The 27,326-nt window shown below is 38.2% G+C and overlaps 1 protein-coding gene across 2 annotated transcripts in view; it reads right to left on the bottom strand.

Annotated features, from left to right (window-relative positions):
• LOC133650630 (uncharacterized) overlaps positions 1-27,326 on the bottom strand; it is a 67,389-nt gene that overhangs the window by 13,884 nt on the left and 26,179 nt on the right. For both annotated transcript variants that reach the window (XM_062048115.1, XM_062048114.1), the window contains 15 exons: positions 24,796-24,858; positions 22,618-22,822; positions 22,261-22,506; positions 21,588-21,734; positions 21,210-21,497; positions 17,315-19,515; positions 17,116-17,242; positions 14,569-14,674; positions 10,048-10,253; positions 9,414-9,589; positions 9,265-9,333; positions 9,041-9,189; positions 2,457-2,571; positions 2,176-2,363; positions 1,903-2,044 (listed from right to left, as the gene is read on the bottom strand). In XM_062048115.1, coding sequence (XP_061904099.1) covers positions 1,903-2,044; positions 2,176-2,363; positions 2,457-2,571; positions 9,041-9,189; positions 9,265-9,333; positions 9,414-9,589; positions 10,048-10,253; positions 14,569-14,674; positions 17,116-17,242; positions 17,315-19,515; positions 21,210-21,497; positions 21,588-21,734; positions 22,261-22,506; positions 22,618-22,822; positions 24,796-24,858 — 4,428 coding nt within the window. The remainder of the gene's footprint in view (positions 1-1,902; positions 2,045-2,175; positions 2,364-2,456; positions 2,572-9,040; positions 9,190-9,264; positions 9,334-9,413; positions 9,590-10,047; positions 10,254-14,568; positions 14,675-17,115; positions 17,243-17,314; positions 19,516-21,209; positions 21,498-21,587; positions 21,735-22,260; positions 22,507-22,617; positions 22,823-24,795; positions 24,859-27,326) is intronic.

The raw sequence follows: 27,326 nt of genomic DNA, 5'->3' as shown, positions 1-27,326 counted from the left end.
ATATGTTATAGTTATTTGTATGACTCTTACCATAATATGTTACGTTACCATACCAGGCACATTCTCAGTTGGTTATTTATGCGTCATATAACGTACACTTATTCAGCCTGTTGTTCACTATTCTTTATTTATTTTAAATTGCCTTTCAAATGTCTATTCTTAGTGTTGGATTTTATCTAATAAATTTCCCCCAAAAATGCGACTTATACTCGAGTGCGACGTATATATGTTTTTTTCCTTCTTTATTATGCATTTTCGGCTGGTGCGACTTATACTCCGGAGCGATTTATAATCCGAAAAATACGGTATGTCACTAAATCTGATGAATTTGCAATCCTCTTGGTGACTTTTTTTTGTAAACAGCTACTAGCGACAAATGTAGCGACTTTTCCCGGTGTTAATAGAGACTATTTTGTGTCTTGAAGACTTTGATGTGAAAGCATGCAGCAGTTCCTCAGCGAGCTGTTGACGGGTGCAGCTGGTCAGCTGGTGCTGATGCAGCGCGAGCAGAGCAGAGAGCCTAACAGGGCGGGAATCATTTGCCGTTTGGACTTTTATAGTGCGTTTAATTTGTACTGGGAAGTCGGATTTTTTCAAGTTACTAGCCAGACGTTTCGACAGGAATGTTAAATGTAAATCTTTCTTTACTGTCACACTTAAATAAATCACCAATTTTGATTTGCCTACTGTACACAGCCTCAGTCACTTGCTCACCTTGTCTGTGTGTGTGTATGTGTCTCTCTCTTTGACAAAAGTGGAACATCTAGCAAGAGAGCTCATCATGTCAGTCAGTGCAGAGAAGACCCACACGCCTCCAGACTGCAAATGAAATGCGCATGTGCAAAGCTGCCACTTTTATCACCTTGGTTTACAGAGCGAGATGGATATATTTATTTACTGTCATGTCAACCTAATAGAAATCACTGCAACGCCCCAATTCAATGGTTCATGCTAATGAGCATGTCATTAGATTTGGTTTGTTGGTGAATAGCACAACCCTCAAGTCTTTTGATTAAATTTGATACATTTAACAATGCAGAACAAAATTTATTTTAAAAACATCAACAACTAAGAATCAAAATATTAGTTATTTTGCAGTTGTAATCATACTTTATCATGCATTTTTTAAAACTCACTTTTGTATCTCTCCTGCAGCGTCCATTGCAATAAATTATGCAAATGAGGTAATGACATCATCTAGTGACTTTTAGGACAGCCAATAGCTACTTTTCTTGCTGAGGAGTTGGCAACTCTGTTGCTGGCTCCTAATAAATGCTCTAGAACTACAACTGGCTAGGAACTAACAGTGTTTAGATTGTAATCATCCAAATATGATTAGCAGCGAAGTAAAAGCTGTCTACGTTGTGGCTCGGAGAGCGAACGCTGGTGACAAAAAGTAAGCTAGCTAGATGATGCTAACTATGATAACTAGCAACCTTGTTTCAGTGTCCCAATCGTCCCTGTCCCTGCTCTTGTTGATCATTCCGTTGGAAGCCCAAGTACTCCCACACAGGGACATTTGACTTTACAATCACATTTTCTTTCTCCTAGTTTTTTTTACGTTGCAAGTGGCGACTAGTGAGGTTCTCTGTCCGTGCATCCTGTGGGTGTTTGCTAGCGGCCCCGCCTCCGCCCACCGAGGCAAAGGTTGACAAGAAGGTTGACTGCCAAGAGGGTTCACTCTAATCATTTAATTATTCTATTGAATACACGCGCACAGGTGCTAAAGCAATGCACATAAAGAACCCCTCATGTACCCTGTTTGAAAGTGACAGACGAAGAACACAAACACGAACAGACAAAGCAATTTATAGATGGCGGCAAGGTTATCGAGTTAATTTTCATTTACCATTCCAATAATTGAGTTATTGACAAAATGAAAAAACAAGATAAACTTCTTACTTTATCATCTTGTAGGTGTCGTGGTCGGTGACTTTGATGGTGCGAGCCACATTCCAGGAAACGTGGATCATGGGAACAATTGACTTAACCTTCTTCAGCTCGTTCCACTCAAATCGCTGCAATGCTAGTTGATACTGGTATGCTAACAAACACAAATAGCGGTGAAACTCAGTGCAGAGAAACTGAATATTTCATTTGTAATTTAAGACAAAGAGATGATTATCAAGCAGCTTAATGTTTTGCTTTTTACATTGAGTGGTCCTGAAGACTCACAGTTCAGAGGTCCCACATTCCATGCAATGTTGTTGCACCAGCCCACTGCTTGGACCCAATGCACGGTACCTGCATTGATCCACACTAAATCGCCTGGTCTTTGAATGAAACGATACACAGGGATGTTGGAACTGTAGAGGTCTTCCAGAACAGGCCACCAGGACCCTGTCAAGTAATCTACTCCATGCCTGAGGAAACAGAATTTATAAAATAAAATAAAAAAACACAGGTTTTGAGCTATCTGTCATCCAAGATGTCCAAGTGCAAAATCTCTCACTCACTTTTCACAGAATGTGTTGATTGACTCCCAGTAATGTTCATGGACAGCAAACCACTCACAGTCACCTGGTCCAATATTGATGTTGACAGAGCAGAAGTTGTTGTTCTCCTGGTGACCTGGTGACAAACAATGCAATTCAAACAGTAAATAAATGCACTTTTCACGGCACATTAAATGATAGTATGTTAATAATAATGGGTGCTCTTGCCAAGCCAAAATGTAGAAGTTGTATTGAATGCCACCACGGTGAATACAAAACAAATTTCGTTAGCATTGAGGTATTGTGTGGTAGTATGTGAAATTACATTATGGAATGGCTTAAGGCAGCAAATAAATCAAACAATGTACTAATATGATTGAGTTTAAAACTGTTCAAACTCAACGTGTTTACAAAGTACAAAAAAATATTATTAAATATGATAAACATATTAAACGGCAGCACGGTGGCAGAGGGGTTAGTGCAGGGGTCACCAACCTTTTTGAAACCAAGGGCTACTTCTTGGGTACTGATTAATGCGAAGGGCTACCAGTTAGATACACACTTAAATAAATTGCCAGAAGTAGCCAATTTGCTCAATTTACCTTTAACTCTGTTATTATTAATAATTAATGATAATTATCTTTGTGGAAACACTGATCATCTTAATGATTTCTCACAATAAATATATATAGAAACAGATAAATATCAATATGCAACACTTTATTTTTATATTTTCTCTAAGTGCAGATTTTTCAAATTGAACATTTTCAAATGATCACTTCTAAGACAGTCTTGTGAAATCACAATATCCCATTTTAACTAGCTAGCCACTAACATTTTTTAACAAATCATGAATTACTTTGCACCATGTTTGTACAAATAATAACTCATGTAAAATACAAAAGTAAACTCTCAAATTTTTAAATCATGTCACACTTTGAACTGGACACCAAATCTGTTATCTGTTTCTTTGTCAGTTAGTGGGAAGCCTGGCATTTCATGCTGTTAACTAGTGTGTTGTACTATGGTGTGTAACTTGACACTGCAACTCTGAGTGAGTCTTGCAGATGTGCATCAGTGAGGCGTGTTCTGTGTTTGTTCTTGATGAAGTTCATGTCAGAAAAGGCTGATTCACAAAGATAAGATTTTTCCTCATTGTTTGCGGAACCTTCTTAATCTTTTGGATATATTTTCACAGCAATCTGGCCTTAAGCTTAATTATGATAAATGTAAAATGTTAAGGATCGGAAATCTAAAGGGAACGTCCTTTCGAATGGAATGCAAAGTGCCTGTTTTGTGGACAGATGGACCAGTTAACATTCTTGGTGTTGTTGTCCCAGAAAATCTGGAAGATCTAGGCTCAGTAAATTATGATAATCGACTAAGAAAGCTGGACAAAATTATGGAAAGGGAAATCCCTAACCTTGTATGGTAAAATCTCTATTGCCAACTCGTTAATTATTCCTCAATTTATTTATTTGTTTTTGTCATTACCAGCTCCATCACAAAACTTTAAGATTTATGAGCGGAGGGTCTTCGATTTTGTCTGGAACGGCAAACCAGAAAAGATTAAAAGAAAGGTTTTGTACAAAGAGTATGAATATGGGGGCCTGAAACTTCTCAACCTTGAAGCTATGTGTCTGTCTTTAAAAGCATCAATTGTTCCAAAGATGTATTTAAACATTGAGTGGTACACAAATGTCCTGTTGGACAAAAAACATGTACTGTATCAAAAGAAATTGTATCCTTTTTTACAAGTGATCCCCTCCCAGAGAGTCTGCTGGGAAACATGGCGGGGTTCATAAAGGAAACAATCCACTCATAGTGGTGTTTTCAATTTTATGTGCCAGAAAAAAGAGACGATATTTTGCAGCAGTTAATGTGGATGAACTCTAATATTGTAATAGATGGAAAGCCTTTCTTTTGGAAAAATATGTTTGAAAGAGGAATCATTTTTGTCAATGATATTATCAATGAGAATGGTAAAATGCTGAAGTATGATGAATTTAGAGCTATGTATGGTGATGCTTGCTCAAGCTTTTCATTTTATCAACTAACTGGAGTAATTGGGAAAAGATGGAAACAAATAATTAATTATGGAACTACTAAATTATTAGTTTGTAAACCTCTAATAAGAAATTCTAGTTGGCAAAAAGGAACTAAAATAAATAGAAAAATATATAATTTTTATTTAATAAAGAAATCTTTGAAGGCTGCCTCATACAACACAAATGGAAAATGGGAGGACTTTTTTGACTGCCCGTTGCCATGGGATGCCATATTCAAACTAATCTATAAAACCACTATCGATGTGCAAAATCGTTATTTTCAAATTAAAATTATTTATAACTTCTTACCCACAGGGAAAATGTTAAAATTATGGAATACGACAGAGTCAGATGATTGCCGATTTTGTTGTCAGGAGCCTGAATCCACCCTGCATTTGTTTTGGTATTGTCATATTGTGTCTTTGTTTTGGGTGAAAGTTGAAAAAATGTGTTTAAGGATTGGTTTGTTTATGAAGCTTAATGTGGTTTCTGTTATTTTAGGAGAGTTCATTGACAATCATGATTTAGTCAATTTAATTATAGTACTCTGTAAAATGTTTATTTTTAAGGCCAACAACAGATATTCACTTAGTATTACTTTCTTTAAAACATTTATTCAGTATTTTCTAACTTTAGAAAGTTACATGGTTGAAAACGATAATGATGCCAAAAAACATTAAAAAAAAAGATGAGAAGTCCTCAAAGGCTTATTTTGAAAGTATAATTATGTTTATAGATTATATGATATCTGTTGTTGTGTTCCCTAATTTGAGTGACCTGGACATAATCTGGACTGTACATAAATGCTTATTTTGAAAATGTAATTTTGTTTATAAATTATATGCAATCTGTTGTGTTCCCTAATTTTTTTCTGTGTACATGAATGAAGGTGTGTGTTGCTGAGTCCGACTTGGACATTATCTGGACTGGGCCTGGTTTAAAAAACCCTTTAAACAAATCTAATTTCATTGACAACCTGGTCTGTTGAAGATAAGGCCCTTTTTAAAAAAATAAAATAAAATAAGATAAATAAATAAAAAACATTTTCTTGGATAAAAAAGAAAGTAAACCATATAAAAATAATTACATAAAAAATAGTAATTAATGAAAATGTTAGTGGACCAGCAGCCTATACAATCATGTGTGCTTCAGGGACAGTGTCCCTTGCAGATGTATTGTCTATGTTGTGGGAACCAGAATATTGGTAGCAGAAAGAAATAACCCCTTTTGTGTGAGTGGGTGTGGATGAGTGTGCATGGGGGAGGTTGTTTGGGTTGATGCACTGATTGAAAGTGTATCTTGTGTTTTTTTCTATGTAGATTTAATTAAAAAAAAAAAAAAAATATATATATATATATATATATATATATATATATATATATATATATATATATATATATATATATATATATATATATATATTTTTTTTTTAAATTTAATTTTATTTATTTTTTTTAGAACAGGCTTGCGGGCGACTCATCTGGTCCTTACGGGCGACCTGGTGCCCGCGGGCACCGCGTTGGTGACCCCTGGGTTAGTGCGTCTGCCTCACAATACGAAGGTCCTGAGTAGTCGTGAGTTCAATCCCGGCCTCGGGATCTTTCTGTGTGGAGTTTGCATGTTCTCCCCGTGACTGCGTGGGTTCCCTCCGGGTACTCCGGCTTCCTCCCACCTCCAAAGACATGCACCTGGGGATAAGTTGATTGGCAACACTAAATTGGCCCTAGTGTGTGAATGTGAGTGTGAATGTTGTCCGTCTATCTGTGTTGGCCCTGCGATGAGGTGGCGACTTGTCCAGGGTGTACCCCGCCTTCCGCCCGATTGTAGCTGAGATAGGCACCAGCACCCCCCACGACCCCGAAGGGAATAAGCGGTAGAAAATGGATGGATGGATATTAAACTTTTTGAAAATAGATATCTTATTCATCTCACTATGTTAAATACAACTTACTTAACTATTTATTTATTTTTGTTTTTAGAATTATATCTATTCATGGAGTAAATTGTGTACAAATTGAGAACAGGAAGTGAACACAAGTGTTAGCGTTTGCTATGAAATGGAAAAGGGGTCGGATTGAATAAGCTCTGCTTCTTCTTACTCCTTTTTGAACATGTTGAAAAGAGAAACTGGAAATAGTGATGTATCATGTTGTAACTGTATGCATGTTCAAAATCATCATCATCATTTCTTTTTATTACTTTCAAGAAAATGCATATATACAAGCCATATACAGTTGACACTTTCATAGTTTTTTTTGTTTCTTATACATTTCCATGATCAGAAAGGAGCAGATGGAAGAATACTATTCTTATATCTATCTGCCCCCTTTTTAACACAAATTATTTAGATTACTTTATCACTGTTCCCTCCACCAACACCCGAACTCCAACATACTTTTAATTTTCGTTTAAGCATTTTCAAAATGACACGTTCCAATCAAAATCAAAAATCAGTTTGATATAATTCCAGTTGTCTCTTTTTGTAACTCTTTAAATTCAAAGATATTCTTGCAACTTTTTAAGTCTTTGTCTAGAGAATTCCATGCTTTCACACCAGCAACAGACAAGCACATTTGCTTCAAATTTGTTCGCACTCTTGGATGTTTAAAATCATACGGCCTTCTGTGGTTCTCATCTTCCGACGTGAACACAAATAACTTTAGTAAGTCATTTGGAAGAAAGAAAATATGGGTAAATATTGTAAATATGGGTCATTCTGTGAAAGAAATAAAGGCATTATGTTGCTGTGATATGTATTCCCCCATATTTCTGCACAATAATTGAAATAAGGTAGAATAATTGAGCAATATAACATTCTCATTGTATTATACGGGGAAACTGTATTTAACCTTGTTCAAAATAAATAAAATTTTAGATACCTTATTTTTCACATGCAATATATGAGCTTTCCATGTAAACTTTTCATCTAAGATGACCCCAAGAAATCTGATTTCAGACACCTTCTTAATTTTCACATTGTTTATGGATAAACTAACTTCTATTTTTCTTTTATTACTGAATACCATAAATTTAGTCTTTTCCAAGTTTAAAGATAATTTATTTACATCAAACCACAATTTTAATTTAACCATTTCCTCTTCAATATTATAATAAACTTCAACAATAAACCATATTAGGGTTGTACAGTATATCGATACTAATAAAGTACCGCGGTACAAATAAATTAAAAACGGCACAATACTGCTTCTGAAAAATATCAGTACTTTTTTACCGGAGAAGACGGCACTCCATCGTCACGTTGTGACATTGCTGGTAAAACGAGCAGAGGTGCATGTAAGGCAACACATGGAGTACTTACAAGCAGAAACAGTGTACAGATAGAAAAGGGAGAATGGACACATTCTGGTTTAAAAACTAACAATAAAGTAGAAGCTATAAACACTGAAGCGGCGCTCTGCAAGAGGTGCTTAGCTCTTGCGCTTGTTAGCTATTAGCCAGCTAGTGGCTAACATCCATCCGCAGTCGGTAGTGTTTTAGCTACTTCTAAATCACGAATCGTCGCCTCCATGGTGACAAACAAAACAAAGTAAGCAGATATTAGCAGTGAATTTTTTAATAGATTAATAATCCATTTTCTACTGCTTGTCCCTCATTATTTTGCCAAAATAATATAATGGGAAATAACACACTATGTTACTGCATATGTCAGCATCCAAATTAGGAGCCTTTGTAACCCATTTGCTTACTTACTAGTAAAAGAGAAGTTTTCTAGTATGTTTACTATCTTGCTTAATGCCAAAATTATTATTTGATTGCAATAAGAAACATATGTTTAATTTATTATAAGATTTTCTGTTAAAATAAAGCCAATGATTTTTTTTTGTGGTCGTTTGAGAAGGCGACAATGAGCGTGAAGGGAGGAGGAGAAGAGAAAGCGACGCAGACACCAACTTTGTACTTTGCTATGAGTTATTTTTTTTAAAATGTAATAGTGTTTCTCACCTTCTTTTCAACGTGCTGCCACTTGCAACTTTCTTTCGGCTCATGGTGGCTTATTTTGCAGTCGTACGCGTGGCATTCTTTGTTTGGTTACTTGATTTGGCAGAATGATACGCAGGCAAACTGACTAGTTTGTTACGTGCAGCGATTGGCCACTCAATAACTGAGGTGCTATACAGACACCAACATTTTTGTCGGAAATCGAATCATACAAAAACCATGTCTTCAGCCCGTGTTGCTCGGGCAACAAGAGAGCATCTATCCTCTTTTTTACAAGTCAGTTTGCAGCCAAAATATTAGGAAAATTGTATTCCTAAAAATCACTACTGTTACTTGGGTCTGAGTCATATTCATAATGTAGTGCAAAAGCCAGCAACAGATTGACAGCAGCAACTTTGACACAGTAACATTTTAAACAGGATGGACAGAGGTTTTAGAAAAATATTCATTATGCTCAAGTATAAGGAGACGTTACACTAAATACTACAGAATCAGTATTTCCTGGTTCTGACTATTAAAGTGCTACAGATCAAATGGTTTACTCAAAGTTTAGCACAGCCCTGATCATAAATAACATATACTGTATATCTCACTGACCTGGTGTCCGGCTGCCTGGCACCTTCATGTAGAGCTGGACAGTGTTCATTCCCAGGATTGTGTGGCCAACATGGCTGAGCATGTTGTTGCTCGACTCCACACGCATGAACGCTGGCAGCTTGAGCAGTTCCTGCAGCTGAGGCTTCCACCTTAAAGAAATATTGTTAATCTTGTGATATAACTGCTAGATGAAGTGATTTAGGAAGCAGATGTTATTAACTCACCGTTTAGAGTCAGAGAGATCGATGTTGGTGCCAAATTTGATGATCTTGCCAACAGCTTTCAGTTCCGAGCTGGGGAGAATGAAGTGTGAGTATCAACAATTTCAAAATGTGACATCTTTGTAAAAGCAGATGGCCTCTTTTGTGCTAACCTGGATGTGTTGTCGGTGGCGGCTTTGCTAGTTAAGAGATCAGAGGTGTGTTTAATTGCAGTTGAGACCAGGTTGCCTTTATTGTGGTCTGACCACACATTTGCTTTTGTGGTGGACGGCGTATCCGAAGACTTGGCCTGATCCTCTTCCTCTTCATTTTCACTCTTTTTCTCCTCCTATAAAGCATCTACATCAGCTTAGCTGGCAGGTTGGATATTGGCAAATAGTCTATTAATCATTACATTCCACTTAACTTCTAAACTCTGAAGTCAGATTATTACTTTCAAATTAGATTTGTTATGGCCAAGAAGCAAAGTCGATCCATAATATGCACTCACTGGCCACTTCATCAGTTATGTTGTACTGGGGCGACAATGGATCAGTTTGTGAATGCTTCAAAACCTAGAACCACTAAATAACTCTCAATCACTTCAAGTGTATCCGTATCACTCTTTATCAGAATATGCAGGGGTGGCACATAGAGGATATTATTCAAGCAAAAAAATCATCTGCATTGATGTAGTGTATGTCAAATTGAATGTCAACAATGTGAACTTTACTGTACATTATAATCATTAACAAACACACACGTTTTTTTAAATTCCATGTGGGTGCCCGGAGTGACAATGTCTACCTGCAGGCTCTCCTGGAAGCTGGATGCTTGGTACTGAGCGTATTTGGCAATGGTGGTGTGTGAGCGGCTGCTCTCACAGGGCCACGTCTGAGTCGAGCCACGGGTATCCCAATTTTCATCAGCAGGCTGCTGCACCTGAGTCCTCACCTCCACGGCATGTTCTGCATTGGCCTCCACCAGAGATTTGGTAGAAAACAGGCCAAGGTCTTACAAAGAGGAGAAAAACAGACAATTCTTGTAACTTGATCTTTTGAATTTGAGATTTGGACACTTTTAACCTCATGTTGTGCTCTGATCTTTTTCGGGGTAAGATATTTTGGACTTCTTGATTCTTCAGAATCATAATAGAAACAATCTTAAATGGCCAAATTAACAAGAAAACAAATACAAATTAAGGGTGCCCTGATACAACTTCTTAATTTCCAATATTGAGCCAATATAAATTCCAATTTAATTTAAACTTTTGTAGTGTTGAATGTTAGAAAAGACTAAGTCTAGTAAAATGACTCAGAGAGGTATATAAAGCACTAACCTATTTATTAACTATGTACTAATGTACTTTTGCTGTCTTTAAGATTAAGTCGAGTGGTAATTGTTAACACCTAATGGTCACAATAATTCATTAAGTTAAGCTTATGACGCTGTGAGTTTAATGATGGGGACACATGATGGGTCAAATGCAGAGAATAATTTCGCCACACCTAGTGTGTGTGTGTGACAATCATTGGTACTTTAACTTAACTTAACATTTGTTACTCGATACTTTTTAATTCCAACTGCCTTGGAGACAAGGCAGGTAAGGTGGGAAGCATGGAGAATTACAGGCCTATTGCACTTGCAAGCATAATTTCTAAAGTTATAGAGAGAATTTTATTAGACCGCTTAAGCGTTTTTCTTACCACTGCTGACAATCAGTTTGGTTTTAAAACTAAGCATGGTACTGACCTTTGTATCTATGCATTGAAAGAAGTGATTGATATGTATAAAGGTAAGAACTCCTCAGTTTTAGTTGGCTATATTGACGCATCGAAAGCCTTTGATAGAGTCAACCATCAGAAACTGTTTTTAAAACTGAAAGAGAGGGGCGTGCCTGACAGTATCATCAGAATTCTGTCATATTGGTATGCTAATCAGAGCATGCAGATCAGATGGGGCGGTAAATGCTCAGCAACATTTAAGGTTGGGAATGGGGTACGCCAGGGGGGAATTCTCTCCCCTGCCCTCTTCAATCTGTATATGAATGACCTATCTGTACAGCTCAATACATGTAGAACCGGATGTGTACTTGGTAATACTGTGGTCAATCATTTTATGTATGCGGATGATTTAGCCATCCTGTCTCCTAGCAGTGCTGGCTTCCAACAGCTGCTGAATATATGTACAGATTATGGTTTAAAATATGAGGTGAAATATAATGCCAAAAAGAGTGTCATCATGATATGTAGAACAAGAGAGGACAAGGACCTCTCTTTTCCTTCATTCTATCTGTCAGGACAGATGCTGAGTGTGTGTGATAAAACTAAGTATCTGGGGCACATCATTACTGATCTATTGGGTGATGATGATGACCTATACAGACAGGGGCGTATGCTGTATGCCCAAGCCAACATGCTGAGAAATAAATTTTATTATTGTACATATGATGTAAAGATAAACTTATTCAGAGCCTATTGCACTCCCCTGTATACTGCCCCCCCTGTGGGTAAAGTATAAGCAGAAAAGCATACAGAAACTGCAGGTTGCTTATAATGACTGTATGAGGCTTCTCCTGGGAATTCCAAGAAGATCCAGTGCAAGCCAGGTGTTTGTTAGTGTTGGGGTGCCCACTTTTTCAGCGTTGCTACGCAACATTATGTATAAGTTTATGTGTAGGGTATCTGAGTCTGAAAATGACATAATCTCTGTGTTAACGAACTCTGGCCGCAGTTCTGTTAAGTACTCATCTGGACTGGGGAATCATTGGCACACATGTTTGTATGTCAGAAACTGACATTTGGGTTTTATGTTTTTATTATTTTTATGTTTTATTGTTTTGTTTTTAATGTATGTTTTATTGTTTTGTTTTTTAATGTATTGTATTCTGTTTTTATATGTTTAAATGGATCTTAAGGTCTGCAATAAAGATTGATGATGATGATGATGATGATACTGTATGTGTAAAGAATATACGAACTGTAATTGTTTGATATTTGTTTATATTGACAAATGCCATGTTTTAGACTGTAATATTGTTCAATTAAGGACACTTATTTCCTATGTCTAGCTTGTGTGCTACTTGTAGGCTGAGCTGTCGTGTAGCTGCTAGCTTCTGGTAGGCTTGAGCCTATCATGTTCATTTTTTGTAAATGACTTCCCTAAAATACAAGAAAAGACCAACTTTGTGTGCTTATATGAGGACATTTAGATGTTAGACTTAGACAAACTTTATTGATCCACAAGGGAAATTGTTCCACTTTTCACATTTTGTTCCACTGTTAACTGGCAGTCCAGCTTTGCACAAGTAAAGATGTGAGCCGACAGCATCCGATTCAATTTTTTTTGCTGATATCGGACAGATATCCGCTGTGAATATAGAGTAAATGAATGATGGGTTCTCACTTCTCTGTGAAGCGCTTTGAGTGTCTAGAACAGTGGCGTGTCCAGACATTTTGTCAGGGTTTGCACAGGGGTGGCACTTAGTTCTGCAGGGGTAGCACCCATAAAACGGTCAGTCGTCTTGAATCGTCTTGTAAGATAATTGCTGACATTAAACAATATTGCAAAGCATTAAGCCATTACAGTATGTTGCAAAATGCAAATACAATATGTAAAATTTCCTCTATTTAAGTAAAAATGTTACATCTATAAACCTTTATTTAAATTTAAACAGATTAGGTCTTCATTCAAATTCACTTTTTACATTGCTGGCAACAGAATAATTCTAAATATTACATATGGTGCCTTTAAGAGTATTTGCACAACAAATCAATTACCTGGACTGAGTAGAACTAGAATCACAGTGGAATAACATAAGATGGGACTGAAATAACGTTCCAAACAGATGAATGCGCCTGATCTTGTGTTGGGAGGCAAACACTTAAACACGCTTGTGTAAAAAAAAATATCGTAACTAAAATGATTTACATTTAGTGAAGGACCACAGATATCTGGAACCTGGCTGCTTATCATCGTTCATCATCAATCTAAAAATAATGCCCGTCACTCAGTGTAAGATATGTGTTTGAAATTATTTAAGCCTTAATCATGTCTGAAAAATGAAAGAGTTGGCCATTTCTATGCAATTAATTAATGTTGTAAAGTCAATGTTGATGTGCTATTTCTTGTTTAAAAGCTACATACGATATTATTAACTGTTCTTTGTTCATGCACATAATAAGTATTAAAGTGTTTGGATGTACCGGTATTCATTAAATCAATGTATTTTTGTTTGCCAAAAAATGATTCAAAGTAATATTTTGATACTGACACATCACATCTATGCATACATTACTAAAATACCATTAGGAGATGTACCGCGAGATGTGTCAATATAAAAATATTATTCTGAATCACTAAGATGTTGTTTGGGGTTGATTTCAGCTTTTTAAAGGGTACTTTGACACGTAAACAGTACAGTAGATACTTTTATTATCATACAGTCGAAAGTCAAAAGTTTACATACACTTGTAAAGAACATAATGTCATGGCTGTCTTGAGTTTCCAATAATTTCTACAACTTTTATTTTTTTGTGATAGAGTGATTGGAGCACATACTTGTTGGTCACAAAAAACATTCATGAAGTTTGGTTATTTTATGAATTTATTATGGGTCTACTGAAAATGTGACCAAATCTGCTGGGTCAAAAGTATACATACAGCAATGTTAATATTTGGTTACATGTCCCTTGACAAGTTTCACTGCAATAAGGCACTTTTGGTAGCCATCCACAGGCTTCTGGCAAGCTTCTGGTTGAATTTTTGACAATCCCTCTTGACCAAATTGGTGCAGTTCTGCTAAATTTGTTGGTTTTCTGACATGGACTTGTTTCTTCAGCATTGTCCACACGTTTAAGTCAAGACTTTGGGGAGGCCATTCTAATACCTTAATTCTAGCCTGATTTAGCCATTCCTTTACCACTTTTGACGTGTGTTTGCGGTCATTGTCCTGTTGGAACACCCAACTGCGCCCAAGACCCAACCTCAGGGCTGATGATTTTAGGTTGTCCTGAAGAATTTGGAGGTAAACCTCCTTCTAGTCAATCAGACTACTCTGAATCAAATCATTGAATAGTCGACTATTCAAATACACTCCTATATCACAGTCTAGGAATGGAATTATTACGTAACCAGAGGATCATATATTAGAACAATACAGTAAAATGGGTAAACTACCCTGTGATCACCTATTATACCCATAATACACTTATATGGCACCTTTGTCTTTAATTATTGCATGCACTGTCTCTTTCACTAACTGATGCCAGAAAAAAAGACCCATTTTTGGTTCAGCAACCTCAGAATGTATGTATTGTACCAACTCACTGAGGCGGAGCGAGCCAGCAAGACCTCTGATGACAGTCACAGCATTTTTGGGGTTGGTGCAGAACTGCAGCAGAACTGGTGAGAAGGCGTCCCTCTTGCTTTCCAACTGCAAAGAAAAACCCAAACGTACACATGAGTTCTTTGATATTGAACAACAGTGCTAAAATTATTTTTATCAGTACACCAAGTTCCCTTATAGGCAACAACACTAAGTACTGCAGCACAATCAAGCCAATAAAAGAACTGCAAGATGATAATGACCACAGAAATAAATTGTCTAACTAAAACTGTATCGCTCAGTGAAAGCTCGTTTACTAGATTGTATTAGATTGCGCAAGTGTACCTGCTAAAAACAGTGACGTTGATAGGTTTTTAATGTAATGAGTCCCCGGGACCCACAGGCTGTGATTTGACTGGGTCTCCGTGAAATTTAATAGATCCCCAATTAAAATGAATTATTACTATTTCTTACACTCTTATTTTCATTCAATTGTACTGTTAAACTCATTTGATGATAATATGGTATCAAATGGTTATAATTAATGTATATACTCATACATGTTCAAAATGTATTTGAAATTAATCAAATAACATTCAAAATAGTCTGAAGGTAAACATAATGGCACGCGGCATTTAAAGGGGTCCCATTATGCAAAACCAACTTTTGTTACCGGTTGATACCCGTTTTTGTGTATTGGGGATCTGCATAAGTCCCGAAAATTTGATTTCAAACCATGGAGGCATAGCGGAGATACTTCTAAAACAATCTTGCCTTCTTAATTGTTCCTCTAAACAAGCTATTTGAAATTTGCCTCATTTGTAATGTTTTTCCCCATTAGTGACTTCAGCTTATTATCCATATATAGTAAAGTTTTACACGAAGAGTTTTGTGCGAGTCCGCCATTGTAGTCAATGAGTTCCTTCTTTTTTGCTGTTCTCTTGTTGTGGGGCAGACAGGCTTGTACATGCACATGCATCCTCTGCTGTTGCCATTTGTAAAACAAAGCAGCTTAAAGTTTAAATTTATATCTGTCAGTAGACTCCATATAGAAGCGCTAAAAACTACAAACTGACTGACGAGGAGAAGACAAAGTCGAAGTGGAGCCACGTATATAAGACCACTTATAAAAAGCCATGCATCCTGAGGAGACGGTTGGAAAGCGGCTTGAAGACGGTCTGTAAAACATAATCTATGCAAACTGACAGAAGAACCATCATTACATGTTATGTCAACCAAAATCAAGTGTTTTAAATGTAGTAAAAAATAATATACGACCTCTTTAAAGTATTTTTTTCTCACCACCACTGTATGTTTTTTAAAATGTAGTAATAGCACGTGCCCTAAATGTTAAAACACCATCGAGCTCAACATAGAGCAGTGGAAACGTGGGTTTACTTTACTATGACGATCATATCTTTAACTTTTGAAAATAAATCTGTGGTGACCGGCTAATTATTTTGGTTGCGGTTAAACTAGCATGTTGCGATACTGTGTACAGGTGATGACGTGTGCGCTGAGCAGATGCACAGAGAGTTACTCCAACTAGGTTAGTAGTTACTAGGGCTGCAACTAACAACTGTTTTTATTCTCAAGTAGTCAGACTATCTAAAAGATTAGATGACTAATCATATCATGAAGCATATTTAGCAGCTGTAATTTAAGCCATCGGCTTTCAAATTTAGCTTGATAAATTTCATGCATGCTAACTAACAGAGATGACTACCTCATTAAAAAATAGTGTATAACTGTGCTGCTCATTGGGCTGTTACAATATAATAACTTGATTAAACTTTTGTCCATTTAAAAGCAAAGAAAGGAGAAAAAAGCAGATAAAAACACACATAATATTTTTTTACATTAATAAAAGACAGTCAAAATAGCAACAACAACAACATTTATGTGGTATCTATTTAGCTTCCAAAAAATAAAAACATTTTGTGATGATAATGGTATTCAGAAAGATGCTCACAGGTATATAGAAGACAATTTTTCGCTGGCAAACTCTGGCTAAAATGATAAATAAATAAATACATCTATTTTTCACACAACTTTGTTGTTTGTTGTTAGCTAGCCAACTAACAAGCTACGTATCTTACAGAGGAGAGTCTGAGATGTCATCCTCCAGAAGTCCGACATGCCTCTGCTTTAAATGCTCCTGCATTACAAGCGTACCGCCGTGAAAATCAAGGTCCACTTTGCAAATTGAGCAAGTTATTTGTGTCTAGGACGTGTTGAGTTTTTACCCGGTAATTTTTCCTTGTTGCTCGGCAGTCACTGGTCGCCCAAGCACATACATGTTTGTTTATGTCTGCTAAAACACGAGCGAGGACGTCACCAACTATTATTGAAAAATTATTTTGTTGGAAGCACATTTTTGTTAGTGATTTTTGTCGACAATCCCTACTAGTTACGGTACTGTGATTTTAAAGACAATGCAACGTCCATGAGAAGCAAAAGAGTGAGTTGACTGCATTCTTTCAGATATTAAACCATCAGGGACGCAGGACGCGTACCTAGCAACATCATTGTAGTTTGTGTGCACTCACATAGATGCTCGGTGTGGGAGGGTTGAGCTTTTCTCGAGGAATCGGAGTCTGACTAGAAATGTCAGGTTTGACAGAGAGGGAAGTAAGCAGGTATGACTCCTTAAATTTTTCCTTGACCTTTGCCCCTCTAGGATCAAAGAAACAAACAGTAATCGTTTCCGCTCAAACCAACGAGAAGTAACTTTCTGTAAATACTCACTTGCAAGCTCCTACTACTTCAGTTGCTGTGTTTTGAATGCTGATCTGAGAAAGTGGGATTTTTTGTTCTTCTACTTCTGTTACGTTGAATGTGTGCCTGGCATCAAGCTTCATCCTCACTACCAGGACCTTCAGCTCCTTGGTAAAGCCCATGGAAAATGCTCTCAGCTTTAATAGGTTGGCAGCAGATTTACTCGCTGGTGTGGTGGTAATTATGTTGGATGGATTGATTAATATAGTTGATAATGAGCTTGAGGTCTTGGTGGTTGAGTTTCCAGTTGCCGCTGAGGCAGCATTTTTTATTGTCTTATCATTGTCTTTATTATCAATGCTAATCTTTAAGTTAGCTTTTTCAAGTTTCACACCGTTTCTCTGCACATCTTTGCAGGAAGGGGATTTGTGTTTACGTTTGAGTGTATTTCTGGAGATAACAGTGCTTTTTTTCTTCTTCTTTGTCTTAATTTTGACGTGACTACCGTCCTTGGCCTTTTGCTTTCGTTGTTTCTCTGCACCTCTGAGGTGAGTCTCCTCACTCTTCAGTTCCTCGTCCTTCCTGGCGACTACAAGGAGGTGGCTCAAAGAGGAGGTGTGGGTGGTGGTTAGTCTCAGCTCTGCACTGAGAGAATGGTCCAAAAGTGAATCTCTTCCTTCAGGCAGGATGTGTGTGCTTCTCCTGTCTTGCCTATCTTCAATATCCTCATCAGTCTCCGTTACTTTGAGTGTAGGGGTTTCTGTGTCAGACTCACACTGATTTGTCACAGTATGGGGCTTCACATGTGAATCAGACAGATTATTAGGCTCCGACTTGAGGTCAGAAACCTTTTGCTGGTGACAGCGGATATCTGGTCCGAGAGCAAGCGCAGACACCAACTTAACCCCACTAGCAGTGCAAGAAGAAGACCCCCCGAATGGACCACCTCGACATGTGGCCCTCTGGCTACCAAGAAAAGTGGCCAGGCTCTTGAAAACGTCATCCAGGCCTGCTTTGCGGTGAAGATCCTGTTGCAGAGAGCTAGAAACCTCTAGACTTTCTGACTTCTTCTCATCTTTAAGATCTTGTTTGTTTGTACTCGATGGATTAGAAAGTTGCGAACACTCTGCCTGTTTACTTTCACAAGGCTCCTTAATCAAGTCATAAATGTTCTCGCCTTCTAAGGGGGGAGGAGAAAAGCACTGGGTAGGACTGGGCTGGAGGACAGGTCTGCTAATCACTCCTTTTTGCAGCTCGTCCTCATCCTCTCCCACATCTGATACCGGTGAGCCCTGCCAACTGAGTACAGGAGGCGTGTTTGCTAGGTTCTCCCCCGCTTCCTGCACATTTCCTATTACACCCATAGGCTGGAGGTCCGGGGCATGGAGAAGCCCTCGTTGAGCTTCATGAACACTAGACGCTGCACTGAGAGGTTCTACGGCTTCATATAAAATAGAAGGCAATGAATTTTCAGGTTTTGCCTTGGGTTCTAATTGGGATGAGACAATGGAAGCCTTCTTCCTGATGGGGCTGTTTATGGGGAGTAAGTGTACCTGTCGATCCTCAGTAGGACGTTTAGCAGAATTCCTTTTGGGCAGTGTTTGCCAAGAAGTGCATCCGGGATGAGGAGATTGTTGCTCCTCTTCTGAAGAGTTGGAAATAACCTCAGTGGTTAGAACGGTCAGGCCTATTTTCTTTTCTTTCCTTTTCGCTTTATCTCTTTTCTTTCTTCTCTCCCCTAAATTGTGCTCCTCTTTTTTCTTTCGCTTTTTTCTGCCTTCTCCTCTGTGGTTTGCCTTTTCAACATTGCTCCTTCTTTCCCTTTTTACCAGCTTATCTTTATGTTTGCATTCAGCTTTTCTTCTGGCATTTGACTCCTTTTTGGGCTTGTTTGTTCTCGAGTTGCCATGGGGGGACAAGCATGGAGGCTGTGAGATCTTCTTGTATTTGACATCTGAAAACCTCGGCTTTGCACAAGGTGATGATGCACAAGATGGGGTATAGGTTGAGCAGACCCTTGCTTTATGAGTAGGGCTTCCCTGGACCTTTGATTGTCCACTGAGGATCGGGCTACAATGTCTACTGCCATTGGCTGCCATGTGTAGTGACGGACTAACATGTGGACTGTGAGAAGAATCTTTCGGACGAAGGGACGAATGAGAAGAGACTGCTGCAGAAGACCAGGAGGTGGCATCTCTTGAAATGCCGCTTGGAAGAGTACACTGAGATTCCTGTGGATCACACATAATATATTTGTTTTCTTAGGAAAACACATTACATAAACACAAGATGAATTATGTACTAGTTTTAAGACTTCCCACTGCTATGGGAAGACTTTCTAAAATAACTTCCATTCATTAAAGGACACTTAGAGGTAGAGATGGGTATTATTTACATTTTCACCAATCCAGTGCAAAATTGGTACTTTATTACTGTAAAACAGTGTACAAACCGATACTTAAAAACTGAAAACATACTCGTACATTGCCAACACTTTTGCTTTTTTTCAGCAAATAAATGTTCACTCCCTACGCAACATTTTTTTTAGATATCTCCAGAGCCGCAGTTTTGTTTGTAACATTTCCCTAGGTTTCCAGACTTACAGAGTGACACAGTTTTAGATTAGTTTTTGACACCACTTTAAAAGCATCAATTACACATATTTATAAACAGATTTTTATGTCACGCCCTGAGTCTCTGAATTTAAATAAGTCACTTTGGGAGGGGGACTTGGGAGTGATTCTATCTGAGGAAAGCTGGACAGAGAGCTTAAGTAGAATTCTAAAGTCTTCCATTTGTGCAGACATAGCCTTATTCAATGCAAGCTAATACATCATACTTATTATACCAAGGTCCTAGTAGCTAACATGTGTGACGGGATATCTGTATCTTGTGATTGGTCTCAATTGTCTCCAGCTAACTTGATGCATGTGTTTTGGTTTTGTCCATTCCTGTATAGTTATTGGACAGACATTTTCAATACTTTGTCTGTGGTAATTGGCGAAAAGATTGAACCAAATTCTCTAAGTGGACTATTTGGGGTAGCCCCTCCATCATCCTCTCTCAGCAAATCCAAAGAGAATCTTCTAATATTCAATACTTTGTTGGCTAGAAGACTCATCATGCTAATTTAAAGACTGCAGCCCTTTCCTGCCACACTGGCTGGATTACGGATAGTATTTTTTTCCTCAAATTTGAAGATTAGGCCGACATTCAATAATTGTTCAGCAAAATTTCAAAAAGTATAGGATGCTTTCCTAAAATATGTAAAATCTCCAATTTAACCCCGATTTTAGGTTACGAGCTATTGTCACAGAGAATGTGCAAACAAATGGTTGTTCTATATTGTTGATGTTCAAAGTTTTGGAGTTCGTGAATGCGCCTGGCTAGGCCTGAGCGTTATTGGTGCGTAACGAAAGTGTTTCTGTTTTGTGTTAGAAAGTGTTACAGCAAAATATGGGTGCAGTTTTGGGCCTGAGCCCTGCTGTTGGTGTGTTAAGATCGACAATAAAGTTAAAAAAGAGTGTGTGCCCTTTTGGGACGCCACATTACGTACAAGAAGTTATTTGCACAATACCACTTTCAAGCACCGTTGCGAGTAGCTGAGTTTGCATTATTTTAGCACTAAAGTCAGCCACTGATAGCTACTTTTTTGGTCTGGTTGTGACAGTTTACATTTGCACTGGTGCCATTATGCATCCAAGTTTTGGTATCCATCTCTACTTACAGCGTCACCAACAAATAAAACATTTGTTCATTATTTTTTTCAATGTTTTGTGGAGCTGATCAGTGCTCTTTGCGGACTCGTCCAAATTGAATGAAAGATGTGCCTTAATACTGACATGTTCATATACTGCATCTATTTAGACTATATAGAAACTAACATGTGCCATTATTCTTAAAATTGTAATGACTTATTTCTCACTGTGCTTTCATTATGGAGATGATTCTGTGAGTCCTCCTCCTCCTCATCCAGGTGGTATCGCAGAGGTTTGTGCTGTTCAACTTTGAGGTGGCGTGTGTGCCGCTGATGATGGTAATGAGGGTTTTGGTGGCTGTAAGGCACACGAGTGTGTTCTGCTGGTGAAGATGTTTTTCGACAACTCTTCCCACTGTTTCCAAGATGTGACATTTTGTTGCTGCAACCCTGGTTTTGGACTATGGGGTCGCTGTTGAACAAACTATGTCCTCCAACTCTCGATTTCAAGGTCTCCTGTGTAAATATTTAATAGTACCAGAAATTAAAAATGGCCTGCAATGTTAAAGGTTGTTTTTAATCATCACTGAGTGACTGCAAAATTACCTGTTGCTGTGTTGTTGAGGTCCTGTGGTCAGAGAGGCGGCAAGGACCTGTCCTGTCATGAAGAGGTTTCCAGTCATCTTGGTTACGATGGTGGTGAGGTGGTGATGCTGGATGGGCAACTAGATGCCTTGATCCAGAATGAGATGACTGAATAGAAAAGCATACATCATGTTACATGTCAAAAATAGGAGTATAGTGGGTCCATGTCTGCCCCTCAACTTACATCTATTAATGCATACTATTCAATACAGTGGTTTGGAGATTGTGCTGTTTCGGGGATGGTAGGGGACAAGCATTAATTAAATTGATTTAAATTAGTTCAGTTACATAGGATACGTTGATTTGAGATCCAAGTATTTTGAGTTTTAGAGTTTTGTCACAGAACCAATTAAACTTGTAAGTTGAGGTACTACTAAGCCGTATCTTATAGGTTCTTAAACCAAGTGATGAGCCATTGCACCCTTAAAGATACCAATGACTGAATGGTAAACTACCAGTGGGTGGTGCTATTGCGCTCAGAAATAAAAGAGGCAATGATTGGGTGTACATATTTTAACATCACCCAAGGCCTGGTGCTATAAGCTTTGACATAATCGCCGCTCATTCAAACATTTAGAACAAAGACCGCGTTAACAAATGACCTAACTAGATCAGTCAACAGAACACTTTATACCTGATCAAGTGCAGAATCCCGGCTCCTCTTGACCGGATCCTCATCCCTCATAGATGAAGAGTGCTGGACTGATGGTCGATGCTGGTGCATTTGGTCTTGGCACTGATGAGGGGCGGGCCGTTTCCAAGGCTCTGGCCTGTTATTGATCATTCGACCTGGGAAACTCCTGTGAAAGTCTGAGGGAGCCCATCTTTCTGGAGGAGGCTGGATTTCTCTGCTGTTGCGATGTAGGCGAGGACTTCCATGCTTGAGAAAAATGAGAAAAAAATATTTCATCAGAATGTTAAGTGAAGTCACAACATGAGTAAATCCTTTGAAAATGTACTTTTATTGAGAACACCCCTTTGAAGGCCTCACCAAAGAGTTGCTGACCCAATTTTTGTAGCGCTGTCCCGGTCTTGTTAGATAACCATTGTCGGCACCAGCTCGGTTGTGGAATGAGCGCATCGAGTTCTGATGCCAGTTCTGGGCCTCAAATGGCTGTTCTTTAGCATCCCAAAGATGCTGCCTGTGCCTCTTAGAGACACCCTTGTCTTGGGCATAGTGGACTGTTCGTTCCCCCCTTGGCAAACAGAGAACCAAACTAATCAACAAGCACCATTGTGTTGGATGGAATTTAAATAATCACGCACGGAGGAATTGGGTTCTTTAGATGCATACTCTCCTGTTACATTACGAAACAGAGTCCAAAGGCGCTTCACAATCTAATGTGATCTTATACAGGCGCTGTATTAAAAATGTTCCCAGAGCTCAGTTATGATTGACACTGTCAAATGGTATTCATTGCATATGTGATTAATTATATGTATACATTATTACTGTAAAGTTAAACTAAACTGCATCTTCAACTGAAGCCAAATCATGTAACTTTAGACTATCAGACAACTCATCTCAGTATAATGTCATACAAATCATATTTATGAATGAGTACCGATAGTTTAAACAATGAATGAAGTTGCAATGTAGGTTGAACTAATATTCCCTTTTTTTTTTTTTCTTGAAAACACCTATCTCCACTTTTTTTTTGTATTGGATGTGAGTGTTGTTATGTGCAGTGGAACCTGGATTTATGAACCCCCCATCACACACTTTTTGATTTACGAACCACAGGCCGGATAAAAAAATGCTTTGTTGTATGAACTTTGTCTCAGTGTACACACTTTTCATCTACCCATTATGTGCCTCGCATCGCAGCCATTTTGTGCCAGGCAGCACATTTTAATTACCTCTGAAGTTGGAAGTGGGAGCTCAAAATGACGTCAGAGCTGAGTTGTGAGCGTTCCAGTTACGAGGTCGGAAATCAAGATGGCCACATTCACGAAAGCCATTTTTGCGCTTGCTTTGTCTGAATATAAACAATTTATGGGAAAATATGGACTGTTTCTACTAACTTCAAGTACGATGGATGAAGAAGAAACACATACGCTATTGCTAGCAATTTTACAGCATATATACCACATTAAATAAATATAGTTTACCCTACAGTGACATTACCATATAAAAATGTCCAACAATACATTGTATATGTCTGATTTACTGCTACATAAAATAATCAAAGGTGCTAATAATGAATATTATAGAAGCGTGCATCATTGTTTACATCCAGAGAAGCCATCTTTAAAAGGAACTTGGGGTGGTGAGAATATTCCAACTTTCCAAGTCAGAAATCCAACCTTGAGGGGTGTTTCAGTTGAAATTCCGACAAAGAACTCGGAAATTTCGACTTCCCAGTACAAATGGAATGCACCATTATTAAGTCGGCTCAGTGCTGCTTTTAGCTACTATGCTACTTTTGTCTGCTTTTAAGGGTTTTTATAGAGTTTTTACATCATTTGTTTAGTTTTAATAGCTCAATATGAGTCCAAAGAAAGCAATGGACAAGCGATTTGGTACCTTCAGAAAGAATGCATTGCGTTGTCGACACTGCCTCCTCCTGTGCACGAACCATGTTTAAGAACTAATTTAGTTCGTAAATCAAGTTTCCACGAATTTGGAACGGCACAGAAAAGGAGAAAGATTCAATGTGAGTTTTTTTTTTTTATTTGGCATGTTCACTTTCGCTTGAAAACATTTTATAATGGGACCGTCTGTGTCGCTTGCCATTCCAACTCCTAACAGTAGATGGCAATATAACTCTGCTTCTTAATACAACTTATACTTGCATACAGTAGCGCAGCTGACTTGGCCACACATTAAGATGCATCTGTTCATCAACATAGTGATATATCAGGCGTACAATGGCATTATTTTTGTAAATCAGTGCACACTTATACAAAGCTCAGGAAACATCATGTTTTTTTAATCGCCTGTGTGTTTTATAAGATGCACGCACAAGCTTCCACTGCTGCCCAAAATAAAACCAACACCCTAAAAGTCGATGTTCTGTTCATGTCCGATTACGCATTTTATATTATATTACTACCCCTGTGCACATCCCGGTTCTGTGGGAAACACTGATGTCCATACTCCCCTCTGTCTATCCAAAACATTCTTGGTTTCATTGCACTGTGCACTTTAACTATTCTTATTCCTCACCTGGTAAAAGGCTGACTTGATGGTGAGATGGAATAATCGGATGGATGGTGTCGTCCGTGGGATCTGTAATGGCAACAAGCTCAACTCTGTCTACAGGTGTATCAAACAAGTTTGAAGGACAACTGCACTTTTTTGGAATTTTGCTTATCTTTCACAATCATTATGAAAGACATGACGATAGCAGCGGACAACAGCAAAGCCAATGGGAGCTCCACTATTTCGCCCATAAAATTAAATAAATAACCATTCAAAAACCGCCTACAATGCTCCATTTACATTTAGTCACTTGAATATTAACCAAGCATTAATGATAGTGTTATTATAAGCGCTAACGCAGACAAACTATTTTATAGCGGCACCATGATCACTTCCATGTGTGCCTATGTTTACATCATTGAGTGGTCTGCTGCTTCCTTGCTTCCTTGCTCCCTGTAAGTTTATTGTAGTTCATAAATCAGACATCTCACCTGGACAAAAGAAGCCTGAGTAGGTATTCCGACAAGTTGGTACACTTTAACAGCCATTTAGGACTCGAAAATGGCCAAAAGGACACAAAAAGACGGTTGGTCCCTCCCGCACCTCCACCCTGTTTGTTTGTGAGGATTATGAGTAATTCTTTATCTAAATGGGAATATATGAATATCCCAGCAGTTGGCATCGTAATGACAGCAGACCTTCCACGGTAAGTGAGGTTTTATTATGTTTGTTGGCTCCCATAAAGTTTGCAGTGAGTAATAAATCAGTGATAAAGGAAAAAAAAGGAAATGTGATGTGTTTTTGAAATTAATGCGCCGCGTATGCTTAAAATGAACAAAATACGTAAATATTAAATGTTATTATAAATGTACCCGTTACTACATTACATATATACTTACATCATGTATATAAAACCTCAACAGAGGTGTTTGGATGTGTTTTAGAGGGTTTTGTAGGCGGAAAAGTGCGGCTCCCATAGACTCCATTGTAAGCAAACTTTTGATCGCATTCATTTAATATTTAGAATGTAAAAGGTAGACTGCACGACATACATCGGTTGCCTCCATGTGTTTCTGATTTGGAATGGCTACATCAAGATGATGACGTGTTGTTTTGAAATTTGATGTTTTGTCCTTCATAAAGTGACTAAAGTCAAATGCCACATCCAACGAGATAGGTTGGCAATCATATTAGCATATTAGCTGTGACTACTGACTATATAGAGCGAACCTTCTTTCTGTGGCAACTGGAGACACTTTGGGCTAATTCGTTCTTATGAGTTCAAGCTCGCAGCTGCAGCTGAGCTAAGTGCTTTATCTTGAATGTGCTCATCGCACTTAATCAGTCTATATCATTGTCACTTTTCAATCGACACCACAGAGACGATCGTTACACCTGCTGTAGGGACGTTTTTAAGCCTCAAGTTGTTCCCCTCGCAACTCCCACTAGCATGGGGCCAGAAATGTGCCAAAAGCAATATTACCGTGAAGATGCCGTACCATCACAAACCTAATGAAATAATAATTTCCAAGAGAATTTCACCAAATGCTAAAATTATATCTATTATATTAGCTTGATAACTAACTGTACTTTGAATGCCCCTTTTCCATCGACATGTGTGTTCCCTCATGCTCGTTCAGCATTTCTTCAAGCATCTTGAGGAAAACATCAGTAGAAGAGGATGCAATAAGGAATCGGATTCTAGCGGATTACCTTCTTTGTTTGTCATTTTTGCGTGGCGGGTCTGCTATCCTTTCACCATTTTCTTTCCTTTTTCCCCCTCGACGGTGCTCCTGATTTTCGGGATCGTGTTTGGCTTGAAATTGTTTCCATTCAAACTCAGACCAAAACCCTTCTTCTTCGAAGTCAGAATCATTAAAATGATCGCTGTAATTTAAACTCCTCTCGCTTGGTCCGTGACTGGAAAGGTCCATACTTTGCATATATTACCATCATTTGGAAATGTATGCAGACTGACCCCTTCTTTAGTTGTATTGTTTCAACTTGCAATACTGCATCTAGCAGACATATTTAAGAATTCCTTCAAATTCTGCACGGAAATATGATTCGGAATGAAGATGCTACTAAAACACATACTACGCAATAGGGATGTAATGGTAAAAGGTATTATGATAAACCGCGGTAAAATTCCCGACGGTTAGAAAAAACGTAATTTATTACTGAATTTTAGGCAACACTGCTTACTTCCTGGAAATAAGTCACAGCAGCGCTAGCGCATGCATACATGCGTCGTTCAGCTTGAAAAAACATGGCGGAAGAAAACTATACGGACTTTGCTACGGAGATATCCCCTCGAGCCAAGCGTTTGGTTCAACTTAATTTTCCCTCCCTTCATTTTCCGTGGAGTCTCGGCGTGGGTATAAGAATGCATTGCTGTTTTTTGATGGCGTTAGGTGTGGACAATATTGGAGACAGACGCAATTGTCTCACACTAAAAGTATACAGCGAAGGGGAAAACTATTTCTTGTTGCTTTTATTTTCTCAATACAGCGTCCATCAGCTGCTGTGACTGAGGGTTAATGATGTGAGGAAAC

Source organism: Entelurus aequoreus, linkage group LG05 (genome assembly GCF_033978785.1).
Source record: "Entelurus aequoreus isolate RoL-2023_Sb linkage group LG05, RoL_Eaeq_v1.1, whole genome shotgun sequence".
Classification (NCBI taxonomy): domain Eukaryota; kingdom Metazoa; phylum Chordata; class Actinopteri; order Syngnathiformes; family Syngnathidae; genus Entelurus; species Entelurus aequoreus.
The sequence above is the reverse complement of the archived record's forward strand: the minus strand, read 5'-3'. Positions and strand labels throughout refer to the sequence as shown.